Below are 16,975 nucleotides of genomic sequence, written 5' to 3'. Positions count from 1 at the left end.
TTTTAATATTGGTTTTATATTATAATGTCACATAGTTAAATTGTTTAATTAATTTATATGGTTAATAATAATAATTAAAAAAAAGAAAATTAAGCCTTGTGCAACGTGAAGGACACATATTTATGACCATTTAAGTTAGTCTGGGCTCAAAACATTACAGCCTCAAAGAGTTTAATTGGCAAAAAAATAAAAATTAATGTCTAATGAATGTCAAACATAACTTTTGTAAGATTTGGTCATAGGAATAAATGACATTTTAAAATATATAAAATAGAAAACAGTTATTTTAAATAACAAAAATATTTCAACATTTAAAAAATGTAAAATCTCACTGTTCAAAAACTTTTGACTGGTAGTTTATGTGTGTTTGTATTTTTTTAAGACTAGACTGTATATGCATACTGATACATTTCAAATTTTTATTTCTTTTCATTCTGATGATTATAACTGACAACAAAAGAAAATCCCAAAATCAATCCTGTGTTTGGATTTTTTTAAGACTAGATTTTATATGCATACATATCTCGGCCTATAAACCTATTTTCACCCTCAATTTCTGTACATGCAGCCCATTTTAAATGAAATTTGTGGGACATTTTAACATAACCAGCCATTTCTACCTAAATGACATTTTATATATACTACATTCATATTAAACTTTTATTTGAAAGAGCATGTCAAAAAATTGTTCATAAACCTTTGCTTTGTTGGTAAGCATATGTAAGATTGGTTTAGTACCCTTATTGGTGATTAATGAAATGTCAGGCTCACTTACTTTACAATTTGTCTGACAAGCTTTATGTAACTCTGCCCTGTTGCCTTAAGAAACTCAGACCAATCAAATTATAGTTACATGTCAACAAGTGTTGAAGCAAAAATGGAAAATTAGTTATTGTGATTGACTATAAAAATGTTAAGAGATATGCCACTTCAATCTAATTTGGCACAGTTTAGCTGACTTTACCCTTATTCCAAACCTAAATGGTTGGAATCTTCAAAAATGACACATACATACACACACACACACACACACACACACACACACACACATATATATATATATATATATATATATATATATATATATATATATATATATAAATAGTTAAGCAACATGGTAGTTCTCTCATAAGTCATCGATGTTAGCAAGACAAAACTATTTTGACAGGGACAATTTTGCACAAACAGAAACACGCACACATGTAAAAAAAAAAAAAAAAGATCCCACTTGATGTCTACTGTAAGTGAACACGTGCCTGGTTTGGACTGTCTTTTATGGTATGTTTGGAGAATTTGTAGCACTTGAATGTATATGGGGCCCCCTACTGGTGAACTAATAAAGAAACAATAAAAAAATTAAATAACAGTCTTGTCTTGTCTTGTACAGAATCTAAATAACCAACAAATTATTAGTAACAAAACACATGAGTGTGTATGATTCAATTTCTACCTTTGGTCTCGTAGGTGTCTGATTCACTATGAAAAGTGAGCACTGTCTTGACTGAACTTCTCACTCTTTCCCTCAGTGTAGCCATCTCGTAACGTTCACCTTGGAGATTGAAAATGAGCAGTAAACAATACAGAACCAGAACAATAAAACCCACAGAAGAGGTGGGAGTTCAAAGAAGGAATCTTTATATTACCAAACTGCAGGGAGAGGAAGAGTAGAAGTCATGATCTGCAAGATTAACCACAATCTGATGTGATCCGACCACCTCAGAGAAAACCAGGGTTGAGCTGCTGCAAGAGCTTTTGAAGCACAGCAGCTGTGGTCAAAGAGTTCTCGTGTGTTCTGATTGGTGGATGATGAGTGGATAAAGACTAGACCAATCAAATAGTGAGAGAGTGATCTGCTCACCTGATTATGTTAAAATGCCAATCCATATGATTCGCGAACACGGCGTTCGGAGCTTGAATCATTATAATCATTTCGGGAGTTCGGAGCGGGTTCGCGAATCATTTGAGTCAGTTTGGGGATCGCAAATCATTTGAGTCAGTTTGGGAGTTCGGAGCGGGACCGCGAATCATTTGAGTCAGTTTGGGGATCGCGAATCATTTGAGTCAGTTTGGGAGTTCGGAGCGGGTTCTCGAATCATTTGAGTCTGTTCGGGCGCTCGGAGCGGGATATCGCGAATCATTTGAGTCAGTTTGGGAATCGCGAATCATTTGAATCAGAGTTCGGAGCGGGATCGCGAATGAGTCAGTTCGGGAGTTCGGAGCGGGTTCGCGAATCATTTGAGTCCGTTTGGGAGGTCGGAGCGTGAATCATTTGAGTCAGAGCGGCTTCGTGGATCATTTGAATCATTTTGAGAGTTCGGTGCGGGTTCGCGAATCATTTTAATCAGTTCGGGAGTTCAAAGCGGGTTCGCGAATCATTTGAATCAGTTCGGGAGTTCAACGCGGGCTCGCGAATCATTTGAGTCAGGTCGGAGCGGCTTCGCGGATCATTTGAATCATTTTGAGAGTTCGGAGCGGGTTCGCGAGTCATTTGAGTCAGTTAGGGAGTTCAAAGCGGGTTCGCGAATCATTTGAGTCAGTTCGGGAGTTCAGGGTCAAAGAGTATAGAAGTAACAAGAGGCGAAACTCAATAGAACGTTCCATAGCAACAAACGCACCCATGCGCAGAGCTGCAGCTCCGCCATCTTGGACTGAACGCAACACAGCTGTCATAGAATTGAATGATACCTGGTCCCATTTCAAAAGCGATCAGATGTGTTAAAACACTATAGTCACATTTAAATCTAGACTCAAAACTCATCTGTTTAGCGGTGCATTTATTGAATGAGCACTGTGCAATGTCCGAATTGATTGCACTATATTTACATTGTTTATTTTTTTTTATGTAAAATAATTTTCTAACTGTTTTTAAATGTTTTAATCATTTTAAAAGTTTTAAAATTGCTTGTTTTATTTTTGTTATTGTTTTTCTTCATGATTATTTTACTTTCTTTTATGTAAAGCACTTTGAATTACCATTGTGTACGAAATGTGCTATATAAATAAACTTGCCTTGCCTTGCCTTACGGTAGTTCTGCCAACGGTAAAGCCGTTGGTTCAGTCCAAAATGGCGGCAGCGCGATAGCAGCGCCATCTAGCGATTGTTGTCAAAACTGCAATGGAGTTTCGCCTCTTGTTACTTCTATACTCTTTGCCTTGGTTCAAATCGGGTTCGCGAATCATTTGAGTCAGTTTGGGAGATCGGAGCGTGAATCATTTGAGTCAGTTTAGGGATTGCAAATCATATGGATAGGCATTTTTAACTAATTTAGTAGTTAGTTCTAATAACGTTTTCCACGCGTGTTTAGATGTGATATGTGAACTCATATTTTTTGTTTTAATGATGTGCCTTTTAACAGTATCAAGTATATTCAAAAACTATACAAATCGTGCCTAAAAAAGTGCAAGCATTTATTCTAGGCTAATCTAAAGTTACATGATGAAGTCATACTAGTGCGCATGGCGCGTGTGCATTTTGAGTGCTTTCTTTCACTGCATTATTTGGTGTATTCAAATGCATTTATGAATGCATGTGAATAATCACAAAATTCAAGACATGGGGGTTAGAAAATGTACCTATATATTTATATCATTTTATGTAGTTAATCAATATCACACGAAGAGTGCCATTTCGGTTTTTCTCCAAAAATCAGCATGATTAAAATGTGATATTTAGTTACTACAAACAATAATTTAATTACAAATACAAAATGTTGCAGAATAATGTAATTTATGAATGAATAATAGCCTAAAGAACCTTTGAGCCAAAAGGGTTCTTTCTTGTCATTATAGAACCTTTTTAGAATAAAAGGTTTTTTGGAGTTGAGTAAAGAACCCTATGATTCTATATAGAACCCCAATGAACCCTTTTAGTGTTGTCCAGTGTTGGGCAGTAACGCATTATTAGCAACGCGTTACAGTAACCCAGTTACTTTTGACAATAACTAATACTGTAATGCATTAATTTTTAAATAAATTAACTCCGTTACCGTTACCATATGGTGCATTTTCCATTGCTTTTTTTTAAATTAATTAATTTTGACTGATTGGCAGTCTAACCTGTTTGCAGCAGTGATGCATTGTAGGATTGGTGGATGCCAACCACTGTAAACACGAATGTGGGCGTGTTTCCGTTTATTCAAGTATGTGCGGCAGTCTTGGCGAGTCAAGGCTTGAGCAACACAAGTTTCTCAAAGTGGAAATATACTCATTATTTCACTTTAGTTGAGCATAAAGACAAAAAACCTTTAAATCAAATGTAAGGTTCAATGTAAGGTTCAGCTTCAAAGTGTCATCAGCTGTGATTAAAGGGATCTGCCCTTATGTTGTTAAAGTTTGTTAATTAAGACATTCATGATAAATATTAATAAAGCAAGATGCCCTGTTTGAAATATATGACATGCATGGTTTATTCGAAGTGAAAAGGTAAAGTATAAATAAAAATTATTACAACAGATGTGAAGGGGAAGGAGAATTTATACGTGCGTCAAGTTAAGTCGTTAAAAGACTTCCGCATAGGATACACCTGTGTAAGAAGCACCCCAAGTGTTTACATGTCCTCTCGCTCAGATTACAAAACGAATAAACCACCCCTTAAAATCTGATCAAAATTTAAGTCGGATCTGGCCAATTCAATCTGATTGATGTGTTTACATGTGACTTTTTTTTATTCTGACTGTGCTTCTAGTTCTATTACGATCGGATTAGTAGTGTCCATGGAAACGTAGCTACTGAAAAGTCCAAAATTAGGAAATGCCTATGAGAAGTATGCAGCACTGCAGAAATGTCAACTTTAAGGCATGAACATTGGACAATGAAATGCTCATTTGGCTATTGGGGTTTCAAAAATCTGTTGAGAAAAAAGACTAAGACTTTAAGAATTAAGGCAAAGATTTCAAGTTAAACTGAATTAGTGACAGATCTTATGCATAGCCAGATTGTGATGCACATCTGGGTGAAGAGTATTATCAGAACTGGGTTCATCCTTTGGTTGGATGGAGGCAGATCTGAATTTGATTTGCTGCATTCAAATTGCATACTTCTAAAAACCGTTTATGAACATGTGTTGTGGAAAGTTACATTTAAAAACGATGCAAAAGCTTACTTATATGTTTTTAATATAAAAAGTTATATTTTTGCCAAATTATTTTTGACATTATTATTACCATAGTGGTTTTTCAGGATGGCCTTTATTTTGTTATGTTCATATTATGTTGATATTGTTATGTTCATCTCCTGCTGCCCGAGTAAAAGAATGAAAAAGCTTCATGGTAAGTGTCATATTTGTGTAAAAAGAGCTACATGTGGGTTTTGTTCATACTAAATACTGTCTTTTGATTCATCTTTTGTAGTACACATGGTGCGAACAATTACAACACCATTCACAGGAGAGTCAGTACTCACACTGAAAAAATAAAAACCTTGTATCAACTTAAAAAAATTGAAGTAATCAATCACACGAAACATTTGACATTGACTCAATGTAAATAATTTAATTTAGTTTAACTTGAAAATTTTAAATCCATACAAACCACTTTTTAAAGGTTGATCAATCTAATTATTTTAGGTTGGAACAAACTAATTTTTTTAAATTAGAACAAACCAACTAAACTAAAATGTATAGGTTAAATTAAATTAATTATTTTAGTTTGGAACAAACTAATTTTTATAGGTCCAATTAAATTATTTTATTTAATTAATGATTTCAATAAATTTTAATCAATAACTACTCAGAACACTTTTCCTTTAGAACACATTTATTGTTCAATAAACTCACAACATTGAACATTTGCTTCAAATGTATGAAGATTGACAGCAGAAATACTTGAAACACTGCAATCAGTCTCTTCAGTTGTTCATAAGACTTGGCCTTATTCAACCTTTGTACCTGGTAGCCATCAAACTTGGGCAGCCACATTTGTAAATGCTGCAGTGAAAATGAAGCCTTGTTAGTACAACCTTTTTATTAAAAGGATCTAAAGTCTTGGCTGTAAAAACACAATAAAATGTAACAATTATGCAATTATACAATTAATCCCTGTACAGCTGGGTGGTCAGTCTAGTGACTTTTGGGGTCATCTTTATTCCATCAAGCTCCATCAGGACCTTTTGCACAAATTCAAAGGTGAACTGTAGCCTTTTTGGATATTTTAGGTTTAGTGTATATATGAGCCCAGCAACCGATGGCAACTCGTTCAGGACCTCTTTTCCTTCGACAACAATTTTAATGTCTTTAGGTGGATGGAGAGGATCCTCTTTCCCAGTGATAAAGATCGCCATGGTTTTCCGCTCCAGTTCTTCAACCTCATTATCCTGCACAAAAAAAGAAAGAAAATATGTTATAATTTCAGAAAATCTCCCGATTTCATGTTAGATCATAATGTGCCAAGCTCTTATACAATCTAAACTTTCAAAACAAAACATTTGATTAGCAAATCCAAATAATCAAATGTTCATTACAAGGGATGTGACTAAATTAAAAGTGATGATCTAGTTTTACTTAGTAGATCTGGTAGACAACTTCCCAGATGAGAGAAAATTTTACACTTTAGGATGCCTAATTATCACAAACGTCCTCATGACATTGGAAATAGAACTTACCACAAGCAATGATCACTGGCAGGAGATTCCAAATAATTTGCACAGCAGGAACAGCTGATTGGTGGCTGCTTCCCTGAAGCTGAAAGAGAAAACATGATTTAAGTTTCAGCCATCAAAGTGTGTTAACTACTAACATCATACACAAATTAAGAGTACCCAACATTTAACATTACTAGATATATACTTTATTTTATGATTTTAGAAAAGCTGGCTAACATTTTGGTAAATTTCTACCACATGTAAATGCTGTTAATAGTGTAGCAAACTAACATTACCAGATACAAATAGCTGCACCCTGTAATATTATGGCTGATAAATACTGAACACAAGATAATTAAGAGTGTAAAAAAAAGATCACATAGGACCTTTAGCTATTGATAGCATAAGTAACCATTACCATTAGTCAAGTTTCAGAGTTTCAGGGATGCAAACACATGTAAAATGTAGTCAAAAAGTATTTTGGGCAGTTCGATTCAATAAACCGGTTGGAAAAAAAAAACAGCATAGGTCTCTGCAGGAATGTAATGGGAGTTACCAAATCAGGGTGTTTTTACACAATGATTCCTGATTGGCTAATGTCATAGTGATGTTAGGTTTAGGGCTGGGGTTGGGTAAGGGTGATCATTTTAATTGCATGATTTAGAAACACCCAGCAGTTTGAAAGCACTCACAAGGTGATAAACGCCCACTTTTGCTCTGCAGAGACCCAAGTCAAAAAAAAAAAAAAAAAACAGTCCATCTGTTCTTTTATGCTCAACGTTTTGACGTCATTAGAGAAGTCTATCAAATATAAAGTCCTTAATCATAACTTTAGTCAGTTAAAAACCTCATAATCATGGAAAGTTTACAATTAAGTTTTGCAACACACGGAATAAACTAACAGCAATAATGTGCATGAGGATTTAAGTCTTGAAGATATAAAGTAAATAAATTAGATGTCATAAGGGCAGAAATCGTAATCCACTTACTATACATAATTTATTGCATTCTATTTGTTATGAAATAAACTTACATTTCGCCAGGTCAGAATCAATAACAAAAGAACCAGTTCGGTTCAGACGCTCTGTGTGTCAGTCTGCTTCACGCTGAATCATGCATGCGCAGTATCATCAGCTCATTGGTTATCAAATCGGACGTGTCCGACAGAAACGATTCTCGGTTCAGTGTACGTACTGCTGATCGGAAAACTGATGCAACTGGTTCTTGACTCGAGAAAGAGAACCGCTCCAGCAGTGGGCGTGTTTGTTTGTAATCTGGCTCTGCTTGGTGTTCATCTTCAGTTCTCTCTTCACAGCAGTTCAGTCAGTGTACTGTTTGAGTAAATGAATTACACTGGGATATTGGTTTGTTTCAACTAAAGAGAGTGTGTCAGCCACATTAAAAAAGTTAACATCTTAAGTCATTTGTGGATTAATGCTTATTGGAGACGTGAATCGTTTCAAACGATTCAGTTCGATTTGGTGAACTGGTTCAAACGGTTCACTAAGAAGAACCGTTTAAATCCGGCACAAAGCTAAGAAATGTCGAGCGCACAAATCCTCGTGTATATCTGTCCAACAGTTTATCGATCATTTGTTTCTTCACGGTTTTAAATTCCATTTATTGTTGGTTTGATGCCAATTCATAGTTCTTGTAATGTGTGATCTAACAGACACACCGTGGCGAGTCGTTTAAAAACAGCAAAAAACTCCAACAAAATAATCATTTTATGCAAATCCACAGCCCTTTATCTACAGATCAAGCATCATAATGTGAATATATCATATTGGAGAGAGTTTTACCGTGTATCCTGCTCGATCCTGCTGTAACGGACGAGGCGCGCGGTTTGAATATAAAATGGAGAATGATTGACAGCCGCAGGGAGTGGGAAGACGAGTTTCCGTAAACTGTAATTTAATTATCTAAATATAATTCTGTCCCTCAGATTAAGCTAGTTAATGACTTCAGATGACTTTGTGAAATTATAATCAGAACCTCTCAGAACTGCACGATTCACACAAGTCATGCAGACTGACGCGAAAAAAGCGGGAGGTGTCGAAAAGCGCGCTGTTTGCATCCATGAAGTTTGAAGCTTGAACCTGGGGATTTACTACTGCATTTTAAGTGTCAGAAATTGAGCGGAAAAAAATGTCTAGCATAATTATGCATTTAGAAACAATAGTGATATCCTAGTGATAGTTACATACTATCGAGCGTGAATGCTGAAATTACGAGTCAAGGCCAGTCAGGTAAAACGTTAATTGAAAAAAATTAAATAATAAACATTAAGGGTATACAAAGTTGATTATTTTACCTTCTTCAGAGTTGCTCGTAGTTCTTCTGTGTCTCTCAGCCAGCCTGGAGGGGTCTGTTGAAGTGTAAGTTACTGCTGCCGCCACTTAACACACAGTTCAACTGTAACGGACGTTTTTTTTTTTTTTTATTCTTTAAATAAACAGGTCAGGTGGTCAGAGAGCGGAACTCCAACTCAGCAATGCGCATGTGCAAACCATGCTTAATTTAATAAAATTGCTTTGATCAAATGAATAAATTCAGTTTAATGTCCCGCTGCAAATCATATTGTATCCATGTAAAAAAAATGGATTCAACCATAAATATAAATTAAAACGTTTAGTTTAAATGAAAAAAACAATAATTTTAAGCTATTTCAACGACAAAATACACATTAAACGAATAACAGCAATGTTAGACTTTTTTCAGTGCACCTTACCCGGCTATTAACCTTCACCCAGTTTATGGATTGCAACCCATTCCAATTGGACCTACTCTGGGACAACAATGTGCCCCAGGACCAGCATCGACATATCTGGAGGCTGGTAAGATCTGTTAACACCTACCTGTTTCAAAAAGAATAAAGCGTAGCACATTCTACAAGACCAAATGTTGTTGAACTTTTATTGTTCCTCCATGCCATGCCGCATTGCTGCAGTAATTCAGGCAAAAAGAGCCCCTAACTAAGTATTGAATGATGTACATGCTAATACTTTTCATTTTCATACTTTTTAGTTGGCCAAGATTTCTAAAAATCCTTTGTTTGTATTGGTCTTAAGTTATATTCTAATGTATACAGAGTTTGGGATTTTCCTTAGTTGTCAGTTATAATCATCAAAAATAAAAGCAATTACCATTTGAAATATATCAGTCTGTGTGTAATGAATGAATATAATATACAAGTTTCACTTTTTGAATGGAATTAGTGAAATAAATCAACTTTTTTGATGATATTCTAATTATACGACCACCACCTGTAGGTGTACCCCTAGTGATTCAGGACAAGCTAAAACACGGTTTGGAAAATGGATTCATGCTGTACTCGCTTATTATATACATTTTGTAAATTTTGAACACAAAAAAAAGTTATGGACCGAAGCTCTGGTTGATTCTTTCAGGGAGCGGTGTATTTCTGCAAATGGCAATAGGACCACTGGGAGGAGCCAGAGGAGCTTGATTTTATATTCTACTGTCAGGACATAATGACAGGTTAAACAAATATGTAAAAAATAAATTTTTGCAAAAGTTACCTACTGCAGCTTTAACAGAAGAAATAAACTCATACAGGGTTGGAACACGAGCGTGAGTAAATGATGAAAGAATTAGCATTTTGTTTGAACTATTGCTAAATCTAGTACTAGTTTTTATTTTCCAGCAGGTCAGTTTCCTGCTTCCTTCAGTCAGGCTGCATATGAAGATCAGATCATGTACGTTTTTTTTATTGTAGGCTATATTTTGGACATACTCTTAAAGATAAAGGTTCTTCACTGGCATTAATGGTTCCACAAATTACTTATAACATACATAGAACCTTTACATCACACAAAAGCTTCTTTATGGAAGGTGTCCTCTAAATATTCACAAAAAAGTTCTTTGGGGACTCCAAAAATTGTTCTTTTGTGACATTGCTAAGAAAAACCCCTTTTTAAGATTTTTTAAGAATGTATTAACTTCCAGAGCTCCAAATTCAGACTACCTAAATCCATTTCATAAATATATATATATATATATATATATATATATATATATATATATATATATATATATATATATATATATATATATATATCAAAAATAATATTTTATACATTTTACGAGCAAATAACGAACAAATCCTGACTGTATTGTTTAGATTTACATATTTAACAAGTTTCACTTCAACATGTGTTTTGTGTTGTTCTTGTTCTTTAGCTTTCGTTTCTCCCCTGTGTTTGCGTGACGTTGATTACAGAAAAATAGGAAAAAAACTAAAACTGGTTCTTTAGACGCCCACGAGCTGATCTGGTAACACTGTAAGCGTCAAGAGAAGTTAGTTGAAGAGGAAGAGCAGCACGATGGCGTCCGCCTCAGCGGTTCTCCTGCTCCTGTCTGCGGGTTTATTCACGGTAACAGACGGTAAGTTTATTACGAAATTCAAATAAACACTTTAAACATGCTTTTGGGCGGTTTAAAAATGGCGCCAAGTACCAGAATCATTCATACACTTGATTTATCGGTACTTTTTAAACGATGTTCAAGTTCTAAAGTCCGTGCTTTTGAAATTATCATATCATCACATGGTCTTCTATGAAATGTGTCGCATTTCTACTGTTCTTTTAGGTTCTGGATATGACTGTAAGAGCTACTTGACCAGCGATAACGAGTACGTGCCTTCGTTTAGCTGCTTGTTGGGGTCACACTGCTGTGGAAGCTGCGATTTCAGACACTGCTGCTACTTTGAATCTTCGAGGTTATCCGATTATGAGCAAGATATGTGCACTATGTAAGGATTTTATTACTTAATACAATTGTCCGTTAGACCCAAAATGGTTTGAATCTTCAAAATGACACACACACACACACACACACATAAATATATATATATATAGAGAGAGAGGTTTGGGTTAGTTAATGGTTTAATATCCCTCATCATCCATAGCTGTGATCTACTGATAATTATGTGAACTGAATCAAGGTACAATCTAGAGATTTACACTTAAATGTGTTGTGTATATTGTGTTAAAGGGTTAGTTCACCCCCAAAAAGAAAATGATCTTGTGTTTTTCTCACCCTCGTGAATCCTAGGTGTAAATGACTTTCTTCTTTCAGACGAATCCAGTCAGAGTTATATTAAAAACTATCCTGGCTAGTCCAAGCTATATCATTGTAGTCAGCAGGTGTTGCAGTTTAACAGTCCACAAGGCAAGAGAAAGTGTTTATTATTTTTTAAATATGGATATTTTTCTTACAAAAACACATGGATTCACTAAAGGGGGCCTTTATTCATCCCCCAGAGCCGTGTGCGGTACGTTTTATGATGAATGTGCAAGCTTTATTTGAAGACTAGTGGAGTGTTAAACTGCAACACCCACTGACTACAACGATATAGCTTGGAATAGCCAGGATAATTTTTAAAATAACGTCTGAAAGAAGAAAGTCATATACACATAGGATGCTTCAAGGGTGAGTAAAACACAAACTAGTTTAAATATTTGGGTGAACTAACCCTTTAATATCATTTTTGATCTTAGTCTAATCGTTGATGTAAATCTCAAACCTATCTTCAAATTTACTTGCGTTTTCAGCATTGCATCAGGTTCTGTCCTTCCCTTTTCTTGCATTACCCACCATTTCCTTTAGAGGTTATGGTATTTTTACTGAAATGCAGTTTGCAAAAAGCACTCTACTCCCTGTAAGGTGCGTGTTACGCTTTTAACAGCAACTGTATTACTTACAGAACAAACACTTTAAAAAGCAGTTTTGTTCACGTCAATTGAAAAACAAGGCAGGAGAGAAGTAGTATGATGCAACTTCTAAATTTTTGAGGGCGTTAATGTGGTGACCCAGGCAAGACGGGGCATGATCAAAGTAGTTAAAAACTGTTGTAAGAAATATTGGTTGCACTTTATTTTACAGTACATGTACTAACTTGTACTTATAGTGTACTTGCATTTGTATTTGTATTTATCTAAGAAAGTTCTGGTAATACAAGGTAACTAAGGTTAGGTTTAGGGGTAGGTTCAGGGTTAGTACCTAGTTGTTACATAGTTATTGCAATTACTATAAAAAGTACATCGTATGTACATGAGGAACAGGACTATAAAATAAGGGCTACCGAAATATTTTATACAAACAAATGTTTTATATTTTTTTAAGTGGAAATGTTTACAATTACGGCCCTTGTTTGAATCCTGATTTGATATTACTGTTTATAATGATATTATGTTTTTTAATAATTCAGAGTGGTTTCATTAAATTAATTAAAACAAATTATATAAATAAGATTTATAGATTCAATTACAGATTAAATTTACTTGAAGATGTTTTTTCTAATGCTTGTTACTTCATGTTTTTTATCTGTCTTACAGCAGAAACAGTGGTATTGCCATTGGTTTATCAATAGTAGGGGTTGTGGTCTTCATCATCTTGTTAATCACCTGCTGCTGCTGCCCCTGCTGCTGTATCTATCAAATGTGCAGAAAACCCAGACGTAAGTGTTTAAGTGTTAAAGAAATACTTGAACAAAAGCTGAAAATGTACTTGTCCTCAGGCCATTCAAGATGTAGATGAGTTTGTTTCTTGATCAGAAAAGATTTGGAGAAATGTTTCATTTTATCACTGGCTCACCGTTGAATCCTCTGCAGTGAATGGGTGCCATCAAAATGAGTCCAAACAGTGGATAAAAACATCACAATGATCCACAAGTATAGGTGCATCTCAATGAATTAGAATGTTGTAAAAAAGTTTATTTATTTTTAGTAATTCAACTCAAATTGTGAAACTCTTTTATTAAATAAATTCAGTGCACACAGACTGAAGTAGTCTACGTCTTTGGTTCTTTTAACTGTGATGATTTTGACTCACATTTAACAAAAACCCACCAATTCTCAACCAATTAGAATATGGTGAAATGTGAATCAGCTAATCAACTCAAAACACCTGCAAAGGTTTCCTGAGGCTTCAAAATGGTCTCTCAGTTTGACTCACTAGGCTACACAATCTTGGGGAAGACTGCTGATCTGACAGTTGTCCAGAAGACAATCATTGACAACCTTCACAAGGAGGGTAAGCCATAAACATGCATTGCCAAAGAAGCTGGCTGTTCACAGAGTGCTGTATCCAAGCATGTTAACAGAAAGTTGAGTGGAAGTAAAAATTGTGGAAGAAAAAGATGCACAACCAACCAAAAGAACCTCAGCCTTATGAGGATTGTCAAGCAAAATTCATTCAAGAATTTGAGTGAACTTCACAAGGAATGGACTGAGACTGGGGTCAAGGCATCAAGAGCCGCCACACACAGACGTGTCGAGGAATTTGATGAACCACAGACAACGTCAGAGATGTCTTACCTGTTCTAAAGAGAAGAAGAACTGGTCTGTTGCCCATTAGTCCAAAGTCATCTTTTCAGATAAGAGCACGTTTTGTATTTCATTTGGAAACCAAGGTCTGAAGGAAGGGTGGAGAAGCTAATAGCCCAAGTCCAGTGTTAAGTTTCCACAGTCTATGATGATTTGGGTTGCAGTGTCATCTGCTGGCATTGGTCCATTGTGTTTTTTGAAAACCAAAGTCACTGCACCCATTTACCAAGAAATATTGGAGCACTTCATGCTTCCTTCTGCTGACCAGCTTTTTCCAGCAGGATTCAAAGAAACCTGGGCTTCAATACCACCTTAGCAGTGCAACAAACTGATCACCTCTATGCCACGCCGAATTGAGGCAGTAATTAAAGCAAAAGGAGCCGCTACCAAGTATTGAGTACATGTAAAGTAAATGATCATACTTTCCAGAAGGCCAACAATTCACAAAAAATGTTTTTTTTATTGGTCTTATGAACTTATGAAGTATTCTAATTTGTTGAGATAATGAATTGGTGGGTTTCTGTTAAATGTGAGCCAAAATCTGTTCCTGTTCCATTAATGGGGTTTATAAATAATTCAGGGGGCTAACAAAATGTAATTATTAATTGATTTCTGTCTTGTTTTTTTTTTCTCACAGCTGCGGTACAAACACATGTAACTACAGTCGTGAATACACAATCCATTCAGCAGCAGCCGGTAATGCAAGGAGGCCAGTACCCACAATACCAACCAGTGCCGACTCAAGCAGGTTACGGGGGTCAGCCTATGCAGACAGGACCATATCAGGGACAGTCATATGCACCAGGACCCCCACCCTCGTATCACGTGGCCAGTAAGAACACCTAGTGCTGGATAGACTGAGACCATAAAGTAGTCTTTTCTGTGAAAGTAACTAGTGTCTTTTACTGTTTCCAGTGAATCCTGGATATCCCACTACTCAGGGAGGCCAGGCCATGTACCCCATGCAGCAGCCCACCCAGCCGGGTGCTGCTCCTATGCTTTCAGAGACATCGAAACAGCCAGCTTTACAACCCAGCCTACATGTAGCCACCAAACACCGGTTACTAAACCACAACCGTCTGTCAAATCAGTCATTGCTGGATTGTGGAGTTTGACGCCCTTTCGCAAGGCAGTAAGAATGTGCATTATACAAGACTATTTGATGTGCTAAGGTCAGGGTTTATTTCAGTTTTTAATTTTTCATTTTATTACTTTCAGTTTCTTTCAGTTTAGTTTTCGCTTTGTGACACGCTGGAAAAATGCATTTTGGAATTGTAAATATAAAAAAAAAATTTTTTAGAAATGTTTACATGAAAATACTATTTCAATCTTTCTGCAAGCACTGAATGACATTTTTTTTTCATGCGTTTTTGTTTTTTATTAGTGTTTTCTGCATTCAGTATTAATTATTAAACTATACACTATTTTCCCTACATTTCAAATGTCAGGACGTGTGATTCTTTTTGGATGAAGTTTCAACAAGTTTTCTATCTAAATGCAACCGCATTTAACGCAAGTGTCTTAATACTGAACTGCTGTGAAAACCAATATTATATTTGCTTAATGCTGATTGATTATATGAAATGAAATAAATATATACATGTCTGCCCCCATTTCTTGAATTTTCGGATAATTTTAAATGCATTAAAATAAACTGAATCATGCAGTGAAAGAACTCACACTGGTGTAAATACTAGACTTCTGATTGCTTTAGTTAAAGGGTTAGTTCACCCAAACATCATTAATGTCATTAATAACTCACCCTCATGTCGTTCCAAACCCGTGAGACCTCGTTTCATTTTCAGAACACAGTTTAAGATATTTTAGATTTAGTCCGAGAGCTCTCAGTCCCTCCATTGAAGCTGTGTGTACGGTATACTGTCCATGTCCAGAAAGGTAAGAAAAACATCATCAAAGTAGTCCATGTGACATCAGAGGGTCAGTTAGAATTTTTTGAAGCATCAAAAATACATTTTGGTCCAAAAATAGAAAAAACTACGACTTTATTCAGCATTGTCTTCTCTTCCGTGTCTGTTGTGAGAGAGAGTTCAAATCAAAGCAGTTTATCATATCATTCGTTTGCGAACGAATTATTTGATGTAACCGGTTCTTTTTGAACCAGTTCACCAAATCGAACTGAATCGTTTTAAATGGTTCGCGTCTCCAATACGCATTAATCCACAATGACTTAAGCTGTTAACTTTTTTAATATGACTGACACTCCCTCTGAGTTGAAACAAACCAATATCCCGGAGTAATGCATGCACTCAAACAGTACACTGACTGAACTGATGTGAATAGAGAACTGAAGATGACCACTGAGCCGAGCCAGATAACGAACAATAGACTGACTCGTTCACGAGTCAAGAACCAGTTGCATCGGTTTAGGATCACCAGTACTTCTTTCGGACAGTTCGATTCAATAAACGGGTTGAAGAAAACGGTTCACCAGTTCTTTTGCGCTCGACGTAATGTCATCATTGGCAATGATTGCCCTTTATTCAAGCCTTCAGTTTACCCGCGCTCATAACACTAGCACAGAATCAGTTCAGAATCAATCACCAAAAGAATCAGTTCGGTTCAGACGCTCTGTGTGTCGGTCTGCTTCACGCTGAATCACACATGCACAGTTTCATCAGCTCCTCTGTTCTCGAATCGGACACGTCTGACAGAAACGGTTCTTGACTCGTGAAACAGTAAATCTTTCGTTCATTATCTGGCTTGACTCCCTACTGAATTACTCCAAGATATTGGTTTGTTTGAACTCAGAGGGAGTGTCGGCCACATTAAAAAAGTTAACAATTTAAGTCATTTGTGGATTAATGCGTATTGGAGACGCGAACCATTTAAAATGATTCAGTTCGATTTGGTGAACTGGTTCAAAACACACAGTTTCAATGGAGGGACTGAGAGCTCTCAGACTAAATCTAAAATATCTTAAACTGTGTTCCATAGATAAACCGAGGTCTCACGGGTTTGGAACAACATGAGGGTGAGTTATTAATGACATAATTTAGATTTTTGGGTGAACTATCCCTTTAAGTAACATG

At 35.9% G+C, this 16,975-nt stretch overlaps 1 protein-coding gene and 2 long non-coding RNA genes across 6 annotated transcripts in view; 1 reads left to right on the top strand and 2 right to left on the bottom strand.

Annotated features, from left to right (window-relative positions):
- The window catches only part of LOC113064721 (protein shisa-5-like), a 54,255-nt gene that overhangs the window by 23,369 nt on the left and 13,911 nt on the right, over positions 1-16,975 (top strand). Inside the window, exons 1-5 of one of the 4 annotated variants that reach the window (XM_026235611.1) lie at positions 10,841-10,983; positions 11,188-11,230; positions 12,936-13,057; positions 14,563-14,757; positions 14,841-15,538. The exons of 1 other annotated variant lie outside the window; for it this stretch is intronic. In XM_026235611.1, coding sequence (XP_026091396.1) covers positions 10,923-10,983; positions 11,188-11,230; positions 12,936-13,057; positions 14,563-14,757; positions 14,841-15,040 — 621 coding nt within the window. In that variant the 5' untranslated portion in view covers positions 10,841-10,922 and the 3' untranslated portion in view covers positions 15,041-15,538. Of the gene's footprint in view, positions 1-10,840; positions 10,984-11,187; positions 11,351-12,935; positions 13,058-14,562; positions 14,758-14,840; positions 15,539-16,975 lie in introns of those variants that run through there. 2 more of the 4 variants (XM_026235610.1, XM_026235607.1) reach the window with 2 other exon arrangements.
- Positions 1,130-1,681, bottom strand: LOC113064728 (uncharacterized). Its single transcript, XR_003278890.1, has 3 exons — positions 1,644-1,681; positions 1,451-1,549; positions 1,130-1,333 (listed from the first exon to the last, which is right to left on the bottom strand). It is a non-coding gene; the product is annotated as an uncharacterized LOC113064728 (long non-coding RNA).
- Positions 5,736-9,235, bottom strand: LOC113064723 (uncharacterized). The gene is made up of 3 exons (XR_003278885.1): positions 8,891-9,235; positions 6,598-6,676; positions 5,736-6,309 (listed from the first exon to the last, which is right to left on the bottom strand). It is a non-coding gene; the product is annotated as an uncharacterized LOC113064723 (long non-coding RNA).

This window comes from Carassius auratus, chromosome 47, assembly GCF_003368295.1.
Source record: "Carassius auratus strain Wakin chromosome 47, ASM336829v1, whole genome shotgun sequence".
Lineage (NCBI taxonomy): Eukaryota > Metazoa > Chordata > Actinopteri > Cypriniformes > Cyprinidae > Carassius > Carassius auratus.
This window is presented reverse-complemented; position numbering and strand designations above follow the sequence as displayed.